Source organism: Archocentrus centrarchus, chromosome 24 (assembly GCF_007364275.1).
Source record: "Archocentrus centrarchus isolate MPI-CPG fArcCen1 chromosome 24, fArcCen1, whole genome shotgun sequence".
Lineage (NCBI taxonomy): Eukaryota > Metazoa > Chordata > Actinopteri > Cichliformes > Cichlidae > Archocentrus > Archocentrus centrarchus.
In genome coordinates this window covers 10,814,626-10,832,012 of record NC_044369.1, presented here as the reverse complement: position 1 = coordinate 10,832,012, position 17,387 = coordinate 10,814,626, and the positions used below count along the sequence as shown (strand labels likewise).

The window sequence follows — 17,387 nt, the reverse complement described above, 5'->3', positions numbered from 1 at the left end:
TTACAGGCAAGGAACCAAATATGGTAACTTCACTGACCTTGACTTTCTACGTGAAAATGAAACACTTTGAAATATGTCACAAAAGTAATTAAGTCTTATGTCCTCCAATAACATTCTAAGGTTGAAATTTTCATGAGTGTCCTATAAAGAATTAAGATGACCTGCTGAAGTTCAAACTGAGAATCAGAATGGGGAAGAAAGGTGATCTAAGTGACTTTGGACATGGCGTGGTTGTTGGTTTCTGAGAAAAAGAAAATGTCAGTAGTAGTTCTCTGGTGAAAATGTTTTGCTGCTGGATGAGGAGAATGACCAGACTGTTTTGAGCTGATAGGAAAGCAACAGTAGCTCAAAGAACCACTCGTCACAACCAAGGTATGCTGAAGAGCATCTCTGAATTCAGATGTTGAACCTTGAATCAGATGGGCTACAGCAGCAGAAGACCACACAGGATGCCACTCCTGTCAGCTAAGAACAGGAAACTGAGGCTTCAGTTCACACAGGCTCACCAAAATTGGACAACAGAAGATTGGGGAAATGTTGCCTGGTCTGATGAGTCTCGATTTGTGATGCAGCGTTTGGATGGTTAGGGTCAGAATTTGGTGGAAATGATATGAAAGCATGGATCCTTTCTGACTTGAGTCCGGCTGCTGCTGGTGGTGTAATGGTTTGGGGAGGATAATTTCTTGGCACACTTTAGGCCTTTTAGTACCAGCTGAGCATTATTAAATCCCACAGCCTACCTGAGCATTGTTGCTGACCCTGTCCGTTCCTGCATGGCCGCAGTATACCCAGCTTCTGATGGATCAAAATCTCTGAGGAATGTTTTCCAGCACCTTGTTAAATCTATGCCATGAAGAATTAAGGCAGCGCTGAAGGCACAACAGGGGTCTAATAAGGTGTACCTAATAAAGTGTCCAGTGAGTGTGTGTATTTATATTTGATTTTTCCCAGAAAAGCAACAAATAAAACCTGGAGGCAGCCATTGTTTGTTTCACTTTGTGCAAGATCAAAAATGAGTTAATGTTTTTTTACAGTTAATTTGAGGGGGGGGGGTTACACAAAATGTGAAAACTGAGGCAGGGAAACCTTAAAGATCTGAAATGGAGTTACTGGTTACTATCATATGTAGCAACCCTGGTCATAACCTGCTGCACAAAAATTGTATTTACGGCAGATTTTCATGTCTTCAGTCAAAGCTGTTCTCCGGGATTCCGGCTGCGTGTGCTATAAAATCAGCTCAGTGGCCAGAGTTGGGATCAGGAGGCAGGTTGCTTGGAGGGAGAGAGCATTACAGCATCGTGTGCTGATCTGGAGTGAGTACGGTAGGATAAATGCGTAAGTAAATATTTTAACAATATTTTTACAATATGCATTTTTTTTATTTTAGTAATGTAATTTTTATGCAAAATAGAGCTATCCAACCAGCTCATGAAAAATTCATCCCACACTTCGAAAGCAGCTCATTTAAGCAGGAAAACTACAGACCTGGCAACCCTGGCTGTTTTCCTCCATTTCCATTCCCTTTCATTTCCAGTCTTTAGGCTACATTAAGCTGGCTCCAACTGCACATTTGCCATTAATGCTAACTCTCCAAGAATGTGAATAGGCCTGTTCCCCAATATTGCGTCAATGGGTGTCAGTGCTGGCTGTACACAACCTGCACTTTAAAACTAAGTGCAAACCAAACTTTTAATAAAAATCATTCCAGTAGCTGTTATTCCTGTTTGTGTGGTGAACAAAATTATTGTATACTAGGAATGCTAGATCTAAATGCTAGAACATCTGTTTCTTATTAAACACTGCAAAAAGCTCTTTCAACAACCTGACTTTGTAGGAATTTGTCCAAGCAGAAGAACTAAAGAGGCGAGGTGCGGTTGGAGCATCCCTAAATGAGACGAAGGGTTCAAATCTGACATCTCTGGAAGAAAAATGAATCCAACACCCCTCGGCTTCAGCCAGCAGAAAGAGGGGAGAGGGCTTCATTCACTGAAACATGGGTGTGGCTGTGCAGTCTTCAGTGTTCTTCTGGGGGATTTTTCTGCCTCATAGCTTTCAGATGAGTTTAAAACTGGCCTTGTTCCAGATTTATCCCTTGCCTGGATAATAAGATTTCTCAGCTCTGAACATTTTTTTTTGTTTATTTTAGCCTTTATTTAATAATGAAAATGAGAAAATATGATCATCTCTTTCTTATAATTTGTTTTGCCACTCTAACTCACGTTACAGCAAACACTATCGAGGCAGAAACAGCCAGGTTTACTCGGCCTGTGCAGGGTTTTGCATATTCCTCCTCAGCGGGAAGTACCATGTTTCTACGTGAATGAACATGGCAGAGTTGTCAGAAGGCTGAATAGTGAAACAGGCTCAATCTGTATTACACAGGAAAGGAAGCTGCTCTTTGATACCGGTGGCATGCAGAGCTGTGTCCAATTCTGTAAGAGACTCAGCAAGCACAAGAAAGAATTGCATTCCTCTCGTCTAAAGTGGCGTCAGATGCATAGTGCATTGAGTTATGCAAGACCATGATATAAAAAAGAAAAATCTGTCTTTGTTTAACACACAGCCCACAGAAAAGGCCATGAAACTGGTAGAAGAGGAAAGATAATCCAAGAACATAAAAGTAAAAACAAATGAATGGATCTTGCATAATGTCGTGTGCATGTAAACCAACTGTACAAAGCATAGCTTGTAAGTATAACTGCAGCATGTTGTAGGCCCTTTGGAGCAGTCTTCTTCATTCATTCTCTTTTGTCGGTGGATACGACTGATCGAGAAATGTCTGGTATGCTGGTGGCAGCGGAAATCCAGAGAAGGAAAAAAGGAAGGAGTCTGCTAGTACTGGACCGAGCCCTTTGGTCCAAGATTCAGAGGCGTAAAATGTCTGGAAGTGTCTCGGCATCGTCTTGTAAACAGTTACTGTACATGCATGTTTTTTTTTTTTTTTGCTGTGAACAGTCATTACATTGTCATTTATTTTCAATATGTTGTTGCCTTTTCTTGTTACTAAAAAGACTGAAACAGGAGTCACCCTATCTGTCTCAGAGAAAAGTGGCAGATTAAAGGGCATTCATGCAGTCTGGCAGTTAAGACTGTGAACCCATGCTCATCCCTTACACTTGTATGCAACACACAACATACATCCCACAAGGAACCTTCTGCTCTCCAAAAATGTTGAGGGACTGCTCTGTCTGGAAGTCCGGTCTTGGTAAATCGTCCTCCTATGTGTCGGTGAGGGTGTGCCAGTGGCAGACCTGCTGTCCCTCCGCCTCCTTCATCTCTGTCCAGTGGGCCTGCTGCTCCTCGCTGGTGCTGTTGAGGCCCAGGGAGACCCAGCCCAGTCTCTCCCTGGGCCTCATGCTGCTCCGGCGGCAGAACACCGAAACCACCAGTGACACCTCGGACAACTGGAAGAGCGCCACCTGGAACACAAACGTCTCCTTGTAGATGGGGTTGGGCTGGCCGCGGCAAACGGCCGTCTTACACTTGGACATCTCCTTCCCCTTAGAGTCCAGCATGGTCAGCTTCACATATGTGTCTGAAAGGAAGCGTGGGAGAGAAGTGAGACAGTGCCATCAAGTGGTGGGACACAGGTACATACAGCATTAAAAGTGTCCTTTAATAATAGGACTCAAAACCAAGAACATTATAACTGCCTCATTCCTAAGACATGCTGCTGATGAATTTTTTAAGACAAACTGTCAAACTCTTTGAGAACTGCAAATAAATTATATTAATCTACTGCATATCTGGGTAACAGCAGGTTTCTGAAAAATTGAGCACATAAAATATAAATGATGCCAAAGAGAAATGACCTTTAAAACAAGTAAGCAAGTCAGTGTTAGCCAGAAAATTAAAAACTCTGTCTCAAGAGGAACTATTAAAAGACTGACATTTCTGGAAAGCTGCGTTCTTGCCAGTAGTCTGATGTCTATCAGCTTAGTAAATATAGAGTTAGAGCCGGGGGAAAGTTGGATTATCTTAGAGCAACAACTGGAGAAAACAGTGAGCTGAGGTCTGACCTAATTTAACAAAATCTGTTGAGCTAGTCTACTCCCCCTTCAAGTCTATACTATCAGTATGTTTACATGCTCCTCTGATTTCACCAATTCCAATGTTGGAAAGTTGTCCCTCTCACTTTGGTGTGTTTAAGTGCCCTTATGCTTATGTTTTGAAAAAACAGGGTTACTACTAAATAATTATGTCTCTCAAACTGAAACCACATTAAATGTTAGCAAAAAACTGAAATCCATCACATAACCAAAAGTTTCTTAGCAACAGCTTGGGCACAGGTGCCCCCTTGAGGCAGTTTTCATGTGAGTTTTCGCAATCGGAAATACATTTTTCAGGTTATTCATTCACCACATAAATGCACAACGAGCTGAGCTCCCAGCTCTAGTGTGACCTCAGAGGACCAAATCTAAGTATGCCACAAACTGAGCAAATAAAATCAACGTTATCTGAATTTGTGCAATTGGAATGAACCATTTTTGGGGGGGGGCTTTTAAATTTTAATTGTTTTTAATAAAGTCTTGAGCTGCCCCTCATTTCTTTATATTTCACATGGAAATAGGTGCAGCAATTTATTGAAACATGCAAGCTAACATGGAAATACAGTATATAAAGCAAAAATGGAGTTTGTACAATTCTAACAAGTTTGAAATTCAGTATTTGGTGTGACCACCTTTATTTTTCAACACAGCCTGAACTCTCTGAGGGAGCTTTCTTGCCATTTCTTTATGGAGTCTTCAGGAACAGCACTCCAGGCTTCTCGAAGGATATTCAAAGCTCTTCTTTGGATGTTGGCTGCCTTTTGTTCCATTCTCTGTCAAGATGACCCCCACACTGCTTCAATAATGTTCTCTGGGGAGGCCAATCCATGACTGTTCCAGTGTGTATTTTTCTATCCAGTTATGCTTTTAGTGCATTGGCAGTGTGTTTGGGATCATTGTCAAGCCGAAAAATGAAGCCAGTGCCAATTACATGCTTTCCAGATGGTGTTGGATGGTGGATCAAAATCTGATGGTACTTTTTCTGCATTCTTAATTCCATCAATTTTGACCAGATCCCAGCACCACTGGCTGAGATGCAGTGGAATGTTTTACAGATGGCTGCAGACACTCACTGTTGTTCCTCTCTCCTGACCTCCTCTGTACATCCAATTTAAACCAGATTTCCAATAGTATTCATCTCCTGTAGACAGTTTGTTTTTATGCCTGCCACTTCTTTTTTTTCTATGCTTGTCCAGTTTCCTCAAATTTTAATTTTAAATTTTATGTCTGTCAAACTGTGTTATCTTTGGCATTTTTCATATATTCAACTAAAGAAATGGGGGGGACTGTGTGTTTTTGCAACAGACTGCCCTAAAAATACTATTTAAAATTGGTTCTTTGTTGTGTATGTGTAGACACTACACCGATTCATCCCTTGAGTTAGTTTATGCTTGAATGACTCATCAGTGTTAAATGCCTCAACAAACAAAACCAATTCCTCTGAAAATGGTCAGATACAAGGACTGACTGAAAATGAGTGAGACAGCAGCCATTGTCCAAAGAAAAAAGTTGAAATACCTTCAGAAAGCCTGGAGAACTGTTGCTCAAAAGCACTTTAAAAAATTACAATGAAGCCTGGCTAATTGGAAGGAAAATATTAGGAAATTAGTGGCAGTTCAGTACTCTTACACAGTTCTGTACATCACATAATTTGAACCTCCATCAAATCTACAAACTTTATCATTACAGAAAGCTTACACGTAGTTTACTTTGGTCTTACCTCTCATGATATAAAGCTGTCCCCCTACGAAGTGTTTTACACAGCAAAACAGACCATCTGTGGCAGACACACACCACGGCACACATACAACGTTGGAAAGAAGAAAGAGGGGAAGCAGTTTAAAGACTGTGATATACAGCAGAAGGTCAGCTTTCATGGGAAGCACGGGGAGCATGATAAGCAGCAGTTCCTTCAGCATTTTGGCTTTAATAGCTTAGGTTATTAAAAAGCTGGTGTTCCTGCCAGGAAACATTCAAATGTAATGATCCTAAATTTGCTTCTGTTGCATGCTGCTGGAAGTCCTGCCCATCTGCTCTGCCAAAACAATAGTCTGACGTATCAGCACCCATTGGGGAAGTGGTGTTACAGAGGGAGAAGTCACTCAGCACTCTCAACCCACGCTGGCACAAAAGCACAAAGTTAAATATTTGTACTTACTGACGGGCTTATCGGATGCTGTGGTTTTGAAGTGGTTTCCCTTGATTACCTCAGCTGAGAGCTGCCCTGTGGCAGAGTTGTAGATGAGACCCAGGAGGATCTCTGGTGTGGATGAGTCCTCAGTAGAGCGGTAGGACAGAGCTCCTGCACTGCGAGACACGCTCACCACAGAGCCACAACCCTGGCAAGACAAAACCCAGAGACTGTTTCTTTGTTTGATTTCCCACGTTATCATCAATCAAAAACAATAATAAGCTAACAATTAATTAATTAACCTCGGAGTTAGCAGGGGTAATTTGATAGTGTGACAAAGACAGAAGTTTAGAAGTTGGTAGAAGTTTAAAAAGCCTTTTAAACCTTATTTACCAAACATGTTTAAGCTTTTTTACTGGTGATGCTACACATGCAGTTTTATGTCCTAGTGGCCCGTGCTTGCTTCAAAATAACTGCACAAATCAAGAGACGACAAGACCTGTTTCTCCAAGGACTTGAAGTTGTAGACGAAGTAATACTGAAGATATTAATAAATAATTTAAAGTAGGGGTACATCTGATATGGTGATGTGCTTAAGCTATCCAAAGTGGGATATGTAAAGTAATTTTACAAAGTGTTCTCACTGTAAGTTCAGAGCCAGGCTCCAGGGTCACAGGTAGAGCGATTTTGCCCTGTAGGTTGAGCTTTGTCAGGTAGAACACCTTCTCTCCCAGGACCTTCTCTTTTTTCATCCGCCTGATGCTGTACAGGCGGAAGCGAACAGCGTAGTCCCCCAGGGCATCCTGCTCCACCCTGGAAAACTTGAATGTTTCTGTGAAGATGGGACACGGACCCTTCTGCACGCCAGTCTTAGCTCGTTGCTTCTTGGTGGGCAGCAGGACCAAGTGGACCTGCCACGAAATATTGCCCGTCTGCTTGAGGGCAGGAATGTCGGTTGCAGCGGTGACCGTGACGGCCAGCCACTGCTCACTGGAGTCATACTCAAAGGCGACATCCAGGGTGCCGTACTTGCCAAGGGGCTCTGGCTCATAGGCAGTGGGGAGAGGAGGACCGGAACCATCCTGAATGCACAAAAAAGCAAAAATAATTTGTCTTACTTTTATGTCACTGGGTGTGTCAAATCTCTAGCCACCTTATCACTGACCCCTTCCAGTAAGTGTAGATGAGTTAGTGATCTAGGAGGATTGTTATTATTTGTTCCCAATTTTGATCATTCTATCAAACTACAGAGCAGCAAAAACAAACTGCTTGGACACACAGAAAAGGGAACAAATATTAAGTCTCCCACCTCTGGCCCCAGAACAGCAGTGCTGTCACTGGGTATGTCCTCATCACAGGCTTTGTTGAGGTAACTTTCTGTGTCCTGGTCCCCGCTGGCCTCGCTGGAGCAGTGGGGACTGTCGCAGCGCTGTGGGGACGGCGCCCTCCTGACCCCTCGCTCCGAGTGGGCTCGAGATGGCACACTGGCCCCTGAGTCCCTATCTTGGTATGGAGGAGGCTGAGGCTCACTGAGCGAGGAATCTTTCTTTATCCTCTGGATGCAGTTGGCTGTTCTCATGACAGTGACAAAGAGAGACACAGAAGGAGTGGTACTAGAGCCATACTGTGCTCTGCATGGAAACTCACTAGGTATGCAACGTGCAGTCTAGCAAAGTGTCCCCTCTATCTTTGTGAACCTGTGTTATTTTAAATTCTTGTTAAACCCTTTTTTTTTTTTTTTTTGAAAAACTGCATTTCTTGTTCTAATAAATTCATTAAATAAAAAGCCTGTGATTATTTTAGTCATTACAATATTTATCAGCAGCAGCTTTAATGAAATAATTAAAAAGTACAAGTGCGGGTACAAAAACTACAAGTACAAATAACTAAACAGAAACATGTTATGCATTTAATGTTCAGAGTTAAGGTTTATTCATTGCTGTCATTTATGCAATCTTGATTATTCTTGTATGTGATGTGTTTTATGATTCTCTTCATATTGTATCTAGCTGATTTTGTGCATTTTCTTTTTCAGTGATGTATGTGTCAGGGCACTCCTCCAGCACGTCTGCTCTCACCCCGTTCACTGGAGGCCTCGCTGCTGTAACCTCCATGCTCAGTGGACTGTTTGCGTGTGGCGCTCCATGCAGAGGTTGTGTTCTGCTGGGCCTTGTCCTCCTGAACTCTGTCCTCCTCACTGTCTGATAAAACTCCCTCTGCATGTGACAACATGGACACAAATTCTAGTAAACCACAGACTATAATGTGTGCAACAGTTGAAGAATTAAGAAACTCAAGCAGTTTAAGATGCAACTGTTAAACTGGCACACAACAGGTCGAAATTTGAATTTACGTGCAAGAACTTGAAAACACGATAGGAAGAGAAGATCCAAAGAACAGTGTGGAAGGAGCAGCACACCCTCTAACCTTGGTTTCCTTTCTTTTTCCCCTTCTTGCTTTTCTTGCCTTTGTCCTTCTTTTTCTCCACATCTGATGCTTTTTCTGTTTTCTTCAAACCCTCCTTTGCACCGTTCCCCTTTTTCTTATCTGACCTTTTCACTGTGGAAGAAGATCTAGAAAGCTCAGATTCTTCCTCATCATCTCCCTCTCGCTCAGTGCCAACCTCTTCTTCTTCCTCATTATCTTTTTCCTCTTCTTGTTTTGACACCGCACTTTCACTTTCACAACCATGTGAGTGAGGAGTTTTATCACTGTCACCACTTCTTTGCTGAACAGCTGACTGGTCTCTGCTATCGCTTACCTCCTTGTCTGTGTTTTCTAAAGCTTCGACCTTCTCCTCTTGCCTTCCCTCTTGGGATTCTTCTTCATTTCTCTGAGATTTGGCCTCTTTCTCCAGCTGCTTCTGTCTCCTCTCTCTTCTCCTCTGTTCTCTCCTTTCCTGTAGCTCCTTCTCTTCTTTCTTTTTCCTCTCTTCCTCTGCTAACTCAGCTTCTGTCTTTTTAACTCGCCAGCATCCATCTCTCCATTCCCACTCCAGCTGGCTCTGAGTGTGCGCTGCATCAGTTGTATCACTAGTCTGGCTGTTCTTTGAGCCTGCGTTGCCCACCTCTGAGTCTCTGGGCATTTGCCACATGCTTTTATTGCCGGCCTTGCCTTCTTGTGGGGTGGAAATCTGACCAGATTCCTGGCTGCCGTTTTCTCCATCTTCCTTCTCCTGCACCTTGTCGATGATTGTAGTGACCTGCTCGGTCAGCTGGTCGCTGACAGCATAGGTGACATCACTGACAGCGTTGGCCAGGTCGTCCACTCGACTGGTGACTGAGTCCAAAATGGAGGAAATGTTGACAGATGGGAGATTCTGCTGGAAGCTCTTGAAGAAGGCCATTTCTCAGCCGGGGCTCCTCCTGTCACCACGCTGACCACTAGATTAGCTCATCAGAGGCACTGACATGGACATGTGTTTGTTAGCATGGCGTGCTGGCAGCATCACAGTGAGTGCTAACACGTACATATATACTTGTTTTCAGGTCTGATGCTTAGACATTATCAGTCAGTTTTCTGAATGTGGAGTAAGCCTACTCCTCAACTAAAAGAAAAACACAATTAAGACCACCACTGAAAAAAGGTTTGTAGTTCAAGACTTAGACTAGGCTAAGTGGAAAAGCAATGGTAATAAAATATGTAATAATTACCTTTGAAAACACATTTTCAGCCTACATTTAGCTCTTTTTCTTCATATTTCAACCTCCTTGTTTCCCTCCTGTGCTAACTCTTACATATTCTGCTCTGACACTGTACCAGTGCTGGTGCAGAAGCTAGTTATGCCTTGGTGCTTTTTGAGAACAGCCAACATTATGATTGGTTTGAGAACCTAACATGCCATAGTCATAACAGACCGAATTTGCAGGCTGCACCTGTGAATCATTGGTGGGTGAACTGTGGCAACCCTTCCCCTTGCCAATAATGTCAGTGCTTTGGTCAAGCTTTTTGGCACCAGCGCTATTTTTTTTTTTTTTTTTTTGGTTGAACTGCATGGGACCAATTCTAGATTGGGCACCACATCACTGGATCCAATTTCAGACTCTTCCAGTCTGCTAATCATGCTTCTTTTCTTCCCCGCTCTTCGATCATCCAGCCAATAAACAATTAAGTGATCAATGTTTGCCATGGTTCAGTAATTTAAAGAAGGATAAAAGACAGAGGACGCTCAAGAGAAGCTTGGCACAAGAAATCAAATTTTTACCCTATGGAGATGCTGGAATCAGACTTCTTCGATTATCGGGGACAATAAAAGAAGCAACTGGGCTGTTGTGTGTGAAAACAGCCTATAATAGTAATCATGTCGTATGAATTGTACTGTGAACACAGGAATATCAGCAGCAGTCATGGTGCTTTTTCTAAAAATAAAACAGCTGTGCAGACCGATGAATGAGACATGAAAACATGACCATGCCCCTCAGCCTTGGAATAATATACAGCCTTTATAGTCCGGCACAGCCACAAAACACATCATGGCATCATATCCCACTCTTAAATCACTTAAAGAGCAAATTGTGTATGCATAGTTATTCTAAAATTAACAAATAACATGGTAAGCTGAGATAATATATGCTTTTGTTTTGGAGAAGTGCTGTCTCAGTGATCTGGGTGCACTGCTAAAAAAGCAGCAGCATATGAACTAAGATGAAGCACAGCTACCGCATTAATATCATAATGCCCCACGTACAATGCTCAGTTGGATCATTAAGATGTCATTATAGTGATGTACTATATTTCTGAGGTTTAAAACCACACAAAAAAGCCAATAACCTTCCATAAATTCCTACTAGTGTGATAAATCTGTGAGTGTGTACCTGGCTGGTTGTTCTTATAGTCACTGAGATGTGACAGATTGTTGGGAGTCTCCACTGACAGTTTGTTGTTGAGGTAAAGAAAAAACAGAGCCATCAACGCCATGAAGGCTGCAATAGAAGACAGGACACCCAGCAGCTCAGGAGAGACTGAGGAGAAGAAGAGGGAGGAAGAGGAGAGACGATGGAAAAGCAAAGCAAGAACAAACAGAAAAAGGGAAATCCAAAAGTTAGGCATAAACATAAGTAAAACCAAACCAAGGTATGTAAAAAAAAAAAAAAAAAAAGTCCTGTGGCTATAATAAAAATACACACCAGCTAAAAAAAATGTTCTTTTGATCAGGACTCTTGAAAAGCTGTAAACAACCCCATGTCATAAGCATCTTAACATTACAATAAAACTCCTAACATTTTGGCTTGTCAGGGTAGAGTTGGATATTGTTCTTTTTAACATTTCCACTTCAAAGGCACACCAGATCAAATCTACAGCGCTGTATGTAGGCCAACCATACTTCATGTAACCATGCAGCCCTGTGCTATTTTTATAAGAGCCTCAAAGGGACTGTATCTAACTGAAACATAGACTCAGCAAACCCAGGCAAAAGAAAAAAAAAAATACAGACTAGGCCATCGCTTAATAGGCAACAGCACAGTGTAATAGTTGGGGAAACAGGGAAGGAGGTAGACACTGAAGCATGAACAGCATTTCTAAAGATCATGTGCCTCAGTGGAAAGGGCACTGAACTCGCCACTGGACACTCGGACACTGAAACCAAGCGAGTTACAGGCACATATTAATGCCTCGATAAAATTTCATACCAATAAACATTATGGGCATATTCAGGAATTAATCCCTTGGTGTTTCATCTTTAAGGCTTAACTCTTTTGTTACATCTCTACTCCAAATTTTCTAATCATAGCGGTAATATTGTAACTAAGCACAATAGCAGGGCAGTAGTATATGAAGAGTTTTGAGGGTCATGCTAAGTTTTTTTTTTTTTTTTTCCAAAACCAAGATATGACATTTTTTCTCCTTTGCCCTCATGTTGGTTTTTTGTTGTTTAGAAAAACAACATTTGCAAAATTGGGTCGTAATATATCAACATATAATCTATACTTTATAATTTATCAAAACTTGCAGGCTCTCAAAATGGATTCCCCAGTGAACCCGACATATTATATATATATATATATATATATATATATATATATATATATATATATATATATATATATATATTAATTCCTTTAGCCTTTAAACCAGGAAATCCCTTAAGATTAAAATCTATTTTCAAGGGAGACCTGACCAAGAAAGAAAACCATTAAAAAGTTACAATATATGTAAACTCAAATATAACATGAAATATAAGGCAAAATGTAATCAAGTCAGAGTCAGCAAGTAACACTGTACAAAATACAATTATTCCAGATATTGTTGCAGTTACTTATTGTCAGCAGATTAGACATATGACCCTCCCTAAACAACAGCTACTAGTATATGAGCTAACATTATGCCAGCTATGTTAGGCTCAAGTGTCCTAAAAACACACGGTCCCTCTGACAAACAGTTTGATTACATTCTCACACTCTATGAATTTATTTGCCAAGCATCTGAGTCCAACAATGTTAGATCCACTTCAAAGAAAGCTTCACTAATGCCGGCTAACAGCGGCAAAAACAGGAACAGGAAAGTTCAGGATATCCTCAACAACTGACCTCAGTATCACTGTCATTGGACAGAAGTGAGCTCCCTCAGTGAAGTTTTGCAGCCTCCTTGAGAGTAAATCGACATGGACACCCAGCACATTGACAGCTGAGATAAACAGCGGACTGAGTTGCTTGTCATACAAAAGCCAACATAACTTGGATTGATTATGCACTTGAATTGGGAGGGTAAGAAAACGGCATTCGGTTGACTGCAATCAGTCTAACAGTCAGATTTTACGCACTGTACCTTTAAATTATTATGATTATAAACACACAGACACTGAATATACAGTCAATGTTTTTTTTGTTTTTTTTTTTACCTTTTTAAGAGTGCTTTTTATTCTCTACTTACAAAAATATTGCATGCTATTGTATAGTAGATGATTAGATGATTGTCTCACAATTTATTGGTGTACCGTGATACTGCCATTATCCCAGTGTACTATAACATAGATTTAGATTATATTGTGACATACGCAAGTCCCACCCCAGCAAACTTCACAGTGTAGTTAGTCATTTAAACAATGTTTGGCAAACTGCTACATGCTGCTTTATGACCCTTTAAAGATGACTGTTTATTTCAACCCTATAATAAAACAAAGAAATAAAACTGAGGTGCATTTTGGGCCAAGCAAACGGAGCTGAACGGTTGTAGCACGTCTGCATTATAGCAGGTGGCCACATCCACATCCACAGCACCAATCACCCTGTCACTGATCAAATTGGTGTGAAAACTGGTCTCTCAGATGAGAAAATGAGAAAGGAAAACAGAGTTATACTTTCTCAAACCTTCTGACTGAACTTATTATGGACAGACTTCTCTCACCATGGCAACAGGCAGAAATGACTAGAGCCTGACAACTAGCTGCTGCCTGCAGCAGACTGCCAAAACGGTGAATGCTAAATTCCCAAAAACGGCAAGAGAAGTAGGAGGGAGATAAGAGAGCAATGTGACAACAGAAGCTTACCTTCTCTAAATGAATATCCTCTTTAAAGCCAGCTGTTCTCCAAACGCACTACTTCTTAAAGCATTGATAGTAAATGATCTAAGAAGGGGGGTGGGGGGGCAAAGCTGTCCTGCTCTAAAGTAATCCTACATGTAATAAATCCCTTACACTTAGTCTGGTCCAGGACTCGCCAGGCTTACGGATCAACTCTCACTCCAGACAGCAGTGTTGATTGAGGCAGAATGACCTCTGAGGCTATGAGAGCAGCAGCCATCTGTCAAAAACGAACAGCGTATGGTCCCGAGCTGCGGCAAGTGATGACACTTCATACATGGCCATGCTCTGTAAATGTCAACAGTAGCTGAATAATTCAGACACCTGGGGTAACCTGATCCCCCCCAACAATATACACTGGAAAGTGGAGCGGTGCAGCAACTGGGGCCTTCATCCTCCTGTTTTTACATAATACCCAGGAAAGTCTGATATCTCTCTTAAGAGCAGAGCAGATTAAGGTGGATTTTTTTTAAACGCCACTCTTTGGTCTCATTTTATCCTTCCTGAGTGTGTGTGCATGTACAATCTGCGTGTGCAAACTGAATAAACAAGATAAAAATAACAGAATAAATCTGTTTCTTACAGCATGTGAACTCAGGCTGAACTCAGGATTCTGAATTGAGCTTCAGGATTCAATCTGCTATTTTTTTTTTTCCCACCTCACAGGTAATGACTCCAGCGAGCTGACGAACAAACATGAAAGCGCAGCCACTGAAGCATTCGTTGAGAAAATGAATAACAGCCTAAGCGAAATGTAAGCGTGTCTGAATGAAGTGTCTGTGTCAAATAAAAACAAGGGAAGCAAATTATTCTTTCATGTTTCTATACTGCTAAGACACAGGTTGACTAAATGTCCTCATTGTGACCGTTAACCTTCATTAATTTATTTTGTTTAAAGCTTTAAAACTCAGTGGAGTTTCTAGGACATGCTCGTTATGCAATCTGGAATTGTTGCTTACACATGGACCTCTGATACGAAACAAAACCTCCATGCTGAATAAATCATGAACACACAGATGCCTTCTTTTGCTGAAGTGAACTTAAACTTGATATGCCGTGCATAATTCACACACAAACCGTATGCTTGCTGAGCCCGATATGGAAAAGCATTCTATAAATCATATTTCAGTGAAAATTCCCAGGCAAAAAAAAAGAGTGCCTGCGAGTGGGGAGTGAGCCAGTCTTCACCAGTCATGCGACAGAAAAGGCTTAAAAATGCACACACAAAGGCCTGCTTAAGAAATGGCATTATATCAAAATGTTATAATCTGCTTACATCAGAGAATTCAGAATATAAACCTGTAACTTAAAGCTCAGCAGTAGGTTGAAAATCAGCTTGTGCTGTAATGCGTAACGTGATGAATACACGCGTCAGATTAACTCGCTGTAATTGGTTAATGCGTACATATGTAACACCTGCCAAGTTAAACTGGGATGATAAAAAAACATACCAGATATATGAACTAAATACACAGTGGCTAAAGGAACACTGTTTGCTGTGTTTGCCCTTTCCGTTGCTCATTTTCTTCTTGATCCAGTAGTTATATTCAGGGTGCATTTTCTGGGAGGGATGGGGAGTCTACATGTCCCTGCCTCTGCTAAATTACTCCTTATACCTAGTGGGGATGAAAATTAGTTTCTCAGTTTCTCATGTGGCCCCTTGGGAAAATTAATTGCCCACCCCTGGTCTACAACCTAAACAATAATAAAACCAGAAACTGTCTTTCACTTTCAGCACTTGTCATCCTCTGAAAGCAAAATATGGACGTAGCTTCTGGGTCGGAAAAATTAAGCCAATGCGGAAATGCCTTAAACCTGCTTCCTAGCTGAAGGTCACCAGATGGCAACAGCTGCATCTGGAAAAAGGCTTCAGGTCCTATAGTAAACATGAGAAAACCACTTTTTTTTTTTTAGACCCTTGTAAACTTTTCTGGTCAGTTTAACTCAGTCACTCATTTTAGGTCATATTGAATAAAAAAATTAAGTCTATTTGGTAAATCTTGGTTATATTATGTTTTAAAAAGAAGGATTATCTGTAGTATTACCCTCTCACTCACTGACTAATGACTTGCCAATCACAGGACATTAGCTAATGAGTGAGCGGTTTCACATTCAGGTCCCATTCTGGAGATTTACAAATGTGAGTGAAAGAGGGCTGATGTGCTGCAGATGACACTCCATCATCCAAGCAGGTTGTTTTATTAGGAATCATCTACTGTAGTGGAATATTTATTAATTGTTTCTTTAAACTGACAGCATTTTGTGCTACTGCATTTGCTCATTATTTCATATTAAATACTGAAGTTAAATGGCACAGCTAGCCAAATACCATTAAGTGACATGTTAAACCATTTGTATTGTTGCGTTTGATTGTGACTGTCTGAAAAGGAAAACAGGAGACTGGGAATACTGTAGATAATAATTTCATTGTAAATACTGTGGTTAGTTAATTAGTTAGTTAGTTGATTTGTAAGTTCACAAACATTATATTGATGGCAGTACAGGCACATAAGACCACTGTGGTTCCTGAATTATTTTTGTGGGTTAAAAAAAAATAAAAAATCCACAAACATCTGGTTTTGAATGGCTGGTTTCAATGTGGTCTTACCTCGTCTGGCACAGATGAGCTCATGAACACCACAGTTCCTCCCCCCTCCTGAGACAAAGACATAAATGAAAAGCTGGGAGTCAAAGGTTCAAGTTTGATTTTATGTGCTGTGGAAACATATGGTCAATCCTCACGTTAAATGAGCAAACAGATAAACATGTCAGCAAACATAAAACCACTAAGCTTGAATGACCTTGTTTGCTTTACATGGTTTCTCAGTTTCCCTGAATTTATTATATATCGAAGGGTACATTAGCCTATAGAGCAGGGTAGGACATCATTAATCATCTCTATAGGAGTAATAACCACGGCCACTACAAAGGAGCACTTTTAAAAACGTACTGTGTCAAAACTGTTCTGAGGCTCATTGATGTCAAGAAGTCATACATATTAAAAGCAGTAATTATAGCTCCATGCATTTTTCATAAGGTAACTAATAACTCATTAACGTGATGACTGGCATGGACTCTACAAAGCAATTTCCTGTTTTATTTTGTAATCCCACTTCGCCTTGAAGCCTTGTCAGTTTTACTCAGTGTCTCTGTTAGTTTTCTGGACAGTTTTTTTTGTACTGCTTCTGTTTAATTAGCTGTCACTCTCCCTCTTATGTAGCTCTTCCCATGGGCCTGACTGCCTTTCATAATTTCCAGTTGAGCACTTCATTGTGTTTCTTAGCATCCTTCTTATATGACCTCCTGCCACATTTTTTACTAGTGCTTTTGTCCATTCCCTGTAAGTCTTGTGCACAGTTTGGGTTTTGTGTTCTGGATCTTTTTTTTTTTCTTTTGGATTTTGTCTTTTTTCCTGCTGTTTAGTTGCACTCTTTGCTTTGTGAACTGCCTTTCTTTGTAACCCCTTATTATCCACCTAGTCACTAACAAACCAATTAAAGGCGGGATTAGGGCTAGGCTGCATTTTAGCCTTATGCTAAACAAGAACACAGAATATACCGCCTTTCAAATCAACTTTCTTACATCCATTTAAGGCTTACAGTTCTTCTGCTATAAATGTCAAATAGGGGAGAAATTCCATGTAAAGTGGTAGATGTGACTATAACTCTTCAACAGGTCACTGGAATGT

The 17,387-nt window shown here is 40.9% G+C and overlaps 1 protein-coding gene across 3 annotated transcripts; it reads right to left on the bottom strand.

Moving 5' to 3' along the window:
* Window positions 1–1,447: 1,447 nt before the first annotated feature.
* On the bottom strand, window positions 1,448–11,105 carry LOC115774361 (synaptotagmin-14-like). Of its 3 annotated transcripts, none has more exons than XM_030721594.1 (8): window positions 10,995–11,105; window positions 8,608–9,585; window positions 8,259–8,396; window positions 7,490–7,749; window positions 6,825–7,262; window positions 6,208–6,388; window positions 5,770–5,826; window positions 1,448–3,535 (listed from the first exon to the last, which is right to left on the bottom strand). In XM_030721594.1, exons 2-8 carry the CDS (start codon window positions 9,524–9,526, stop codon window positions 3,219–3,221), a joined length of 2,310 nt encoding a protein of 769 aa, XP_030577454.1. In that variant the 5' UTR covers window positions 9,527–9,585; window positions 10,995–11,105; the 3' UTR covers window positions 1,448–3,218. The 3 variants fall into 3 exon arrangements, with proteins under 3 accessions (XP_030577454.1, XP_030577455.1, XP_030577456.1); XM_030721596.1 differs by having other exon boundaries at window positions 3,419–3,535; window positions 6,257–6,388; XM_030721595.1 differs by lacking the exon at window positions 5,770–5,826.
* Window positions 11,106–17,387: the final 6,282 nt, after the last annotated feature.

Bases quoted from the DNA above. Each gene is read 5' to 3' on its own strand.
- LOC115774361 (XM_030721594.1), bottom strand. From the start codon at position 9,526: ATGGCCTTCTTCAAGAGCTTCCAGCAGAATCTCCCATCTGTCAACATT. The intron at 7,263-7,489 runs GTGGGAGACTTA...TTGTGCATTCAG, and splicing joins CTGCTGTTCTGGGGCCAGAG to GATGGTTCCGGTCCTCCTCT. The intron at 3,536-5,769 runs GTAAGACCAAAG...GCTTCCTTTCAG, and splicing joins ACAGCTTTATATCATGAGAG to ACACATATGTGAAGCTGACC.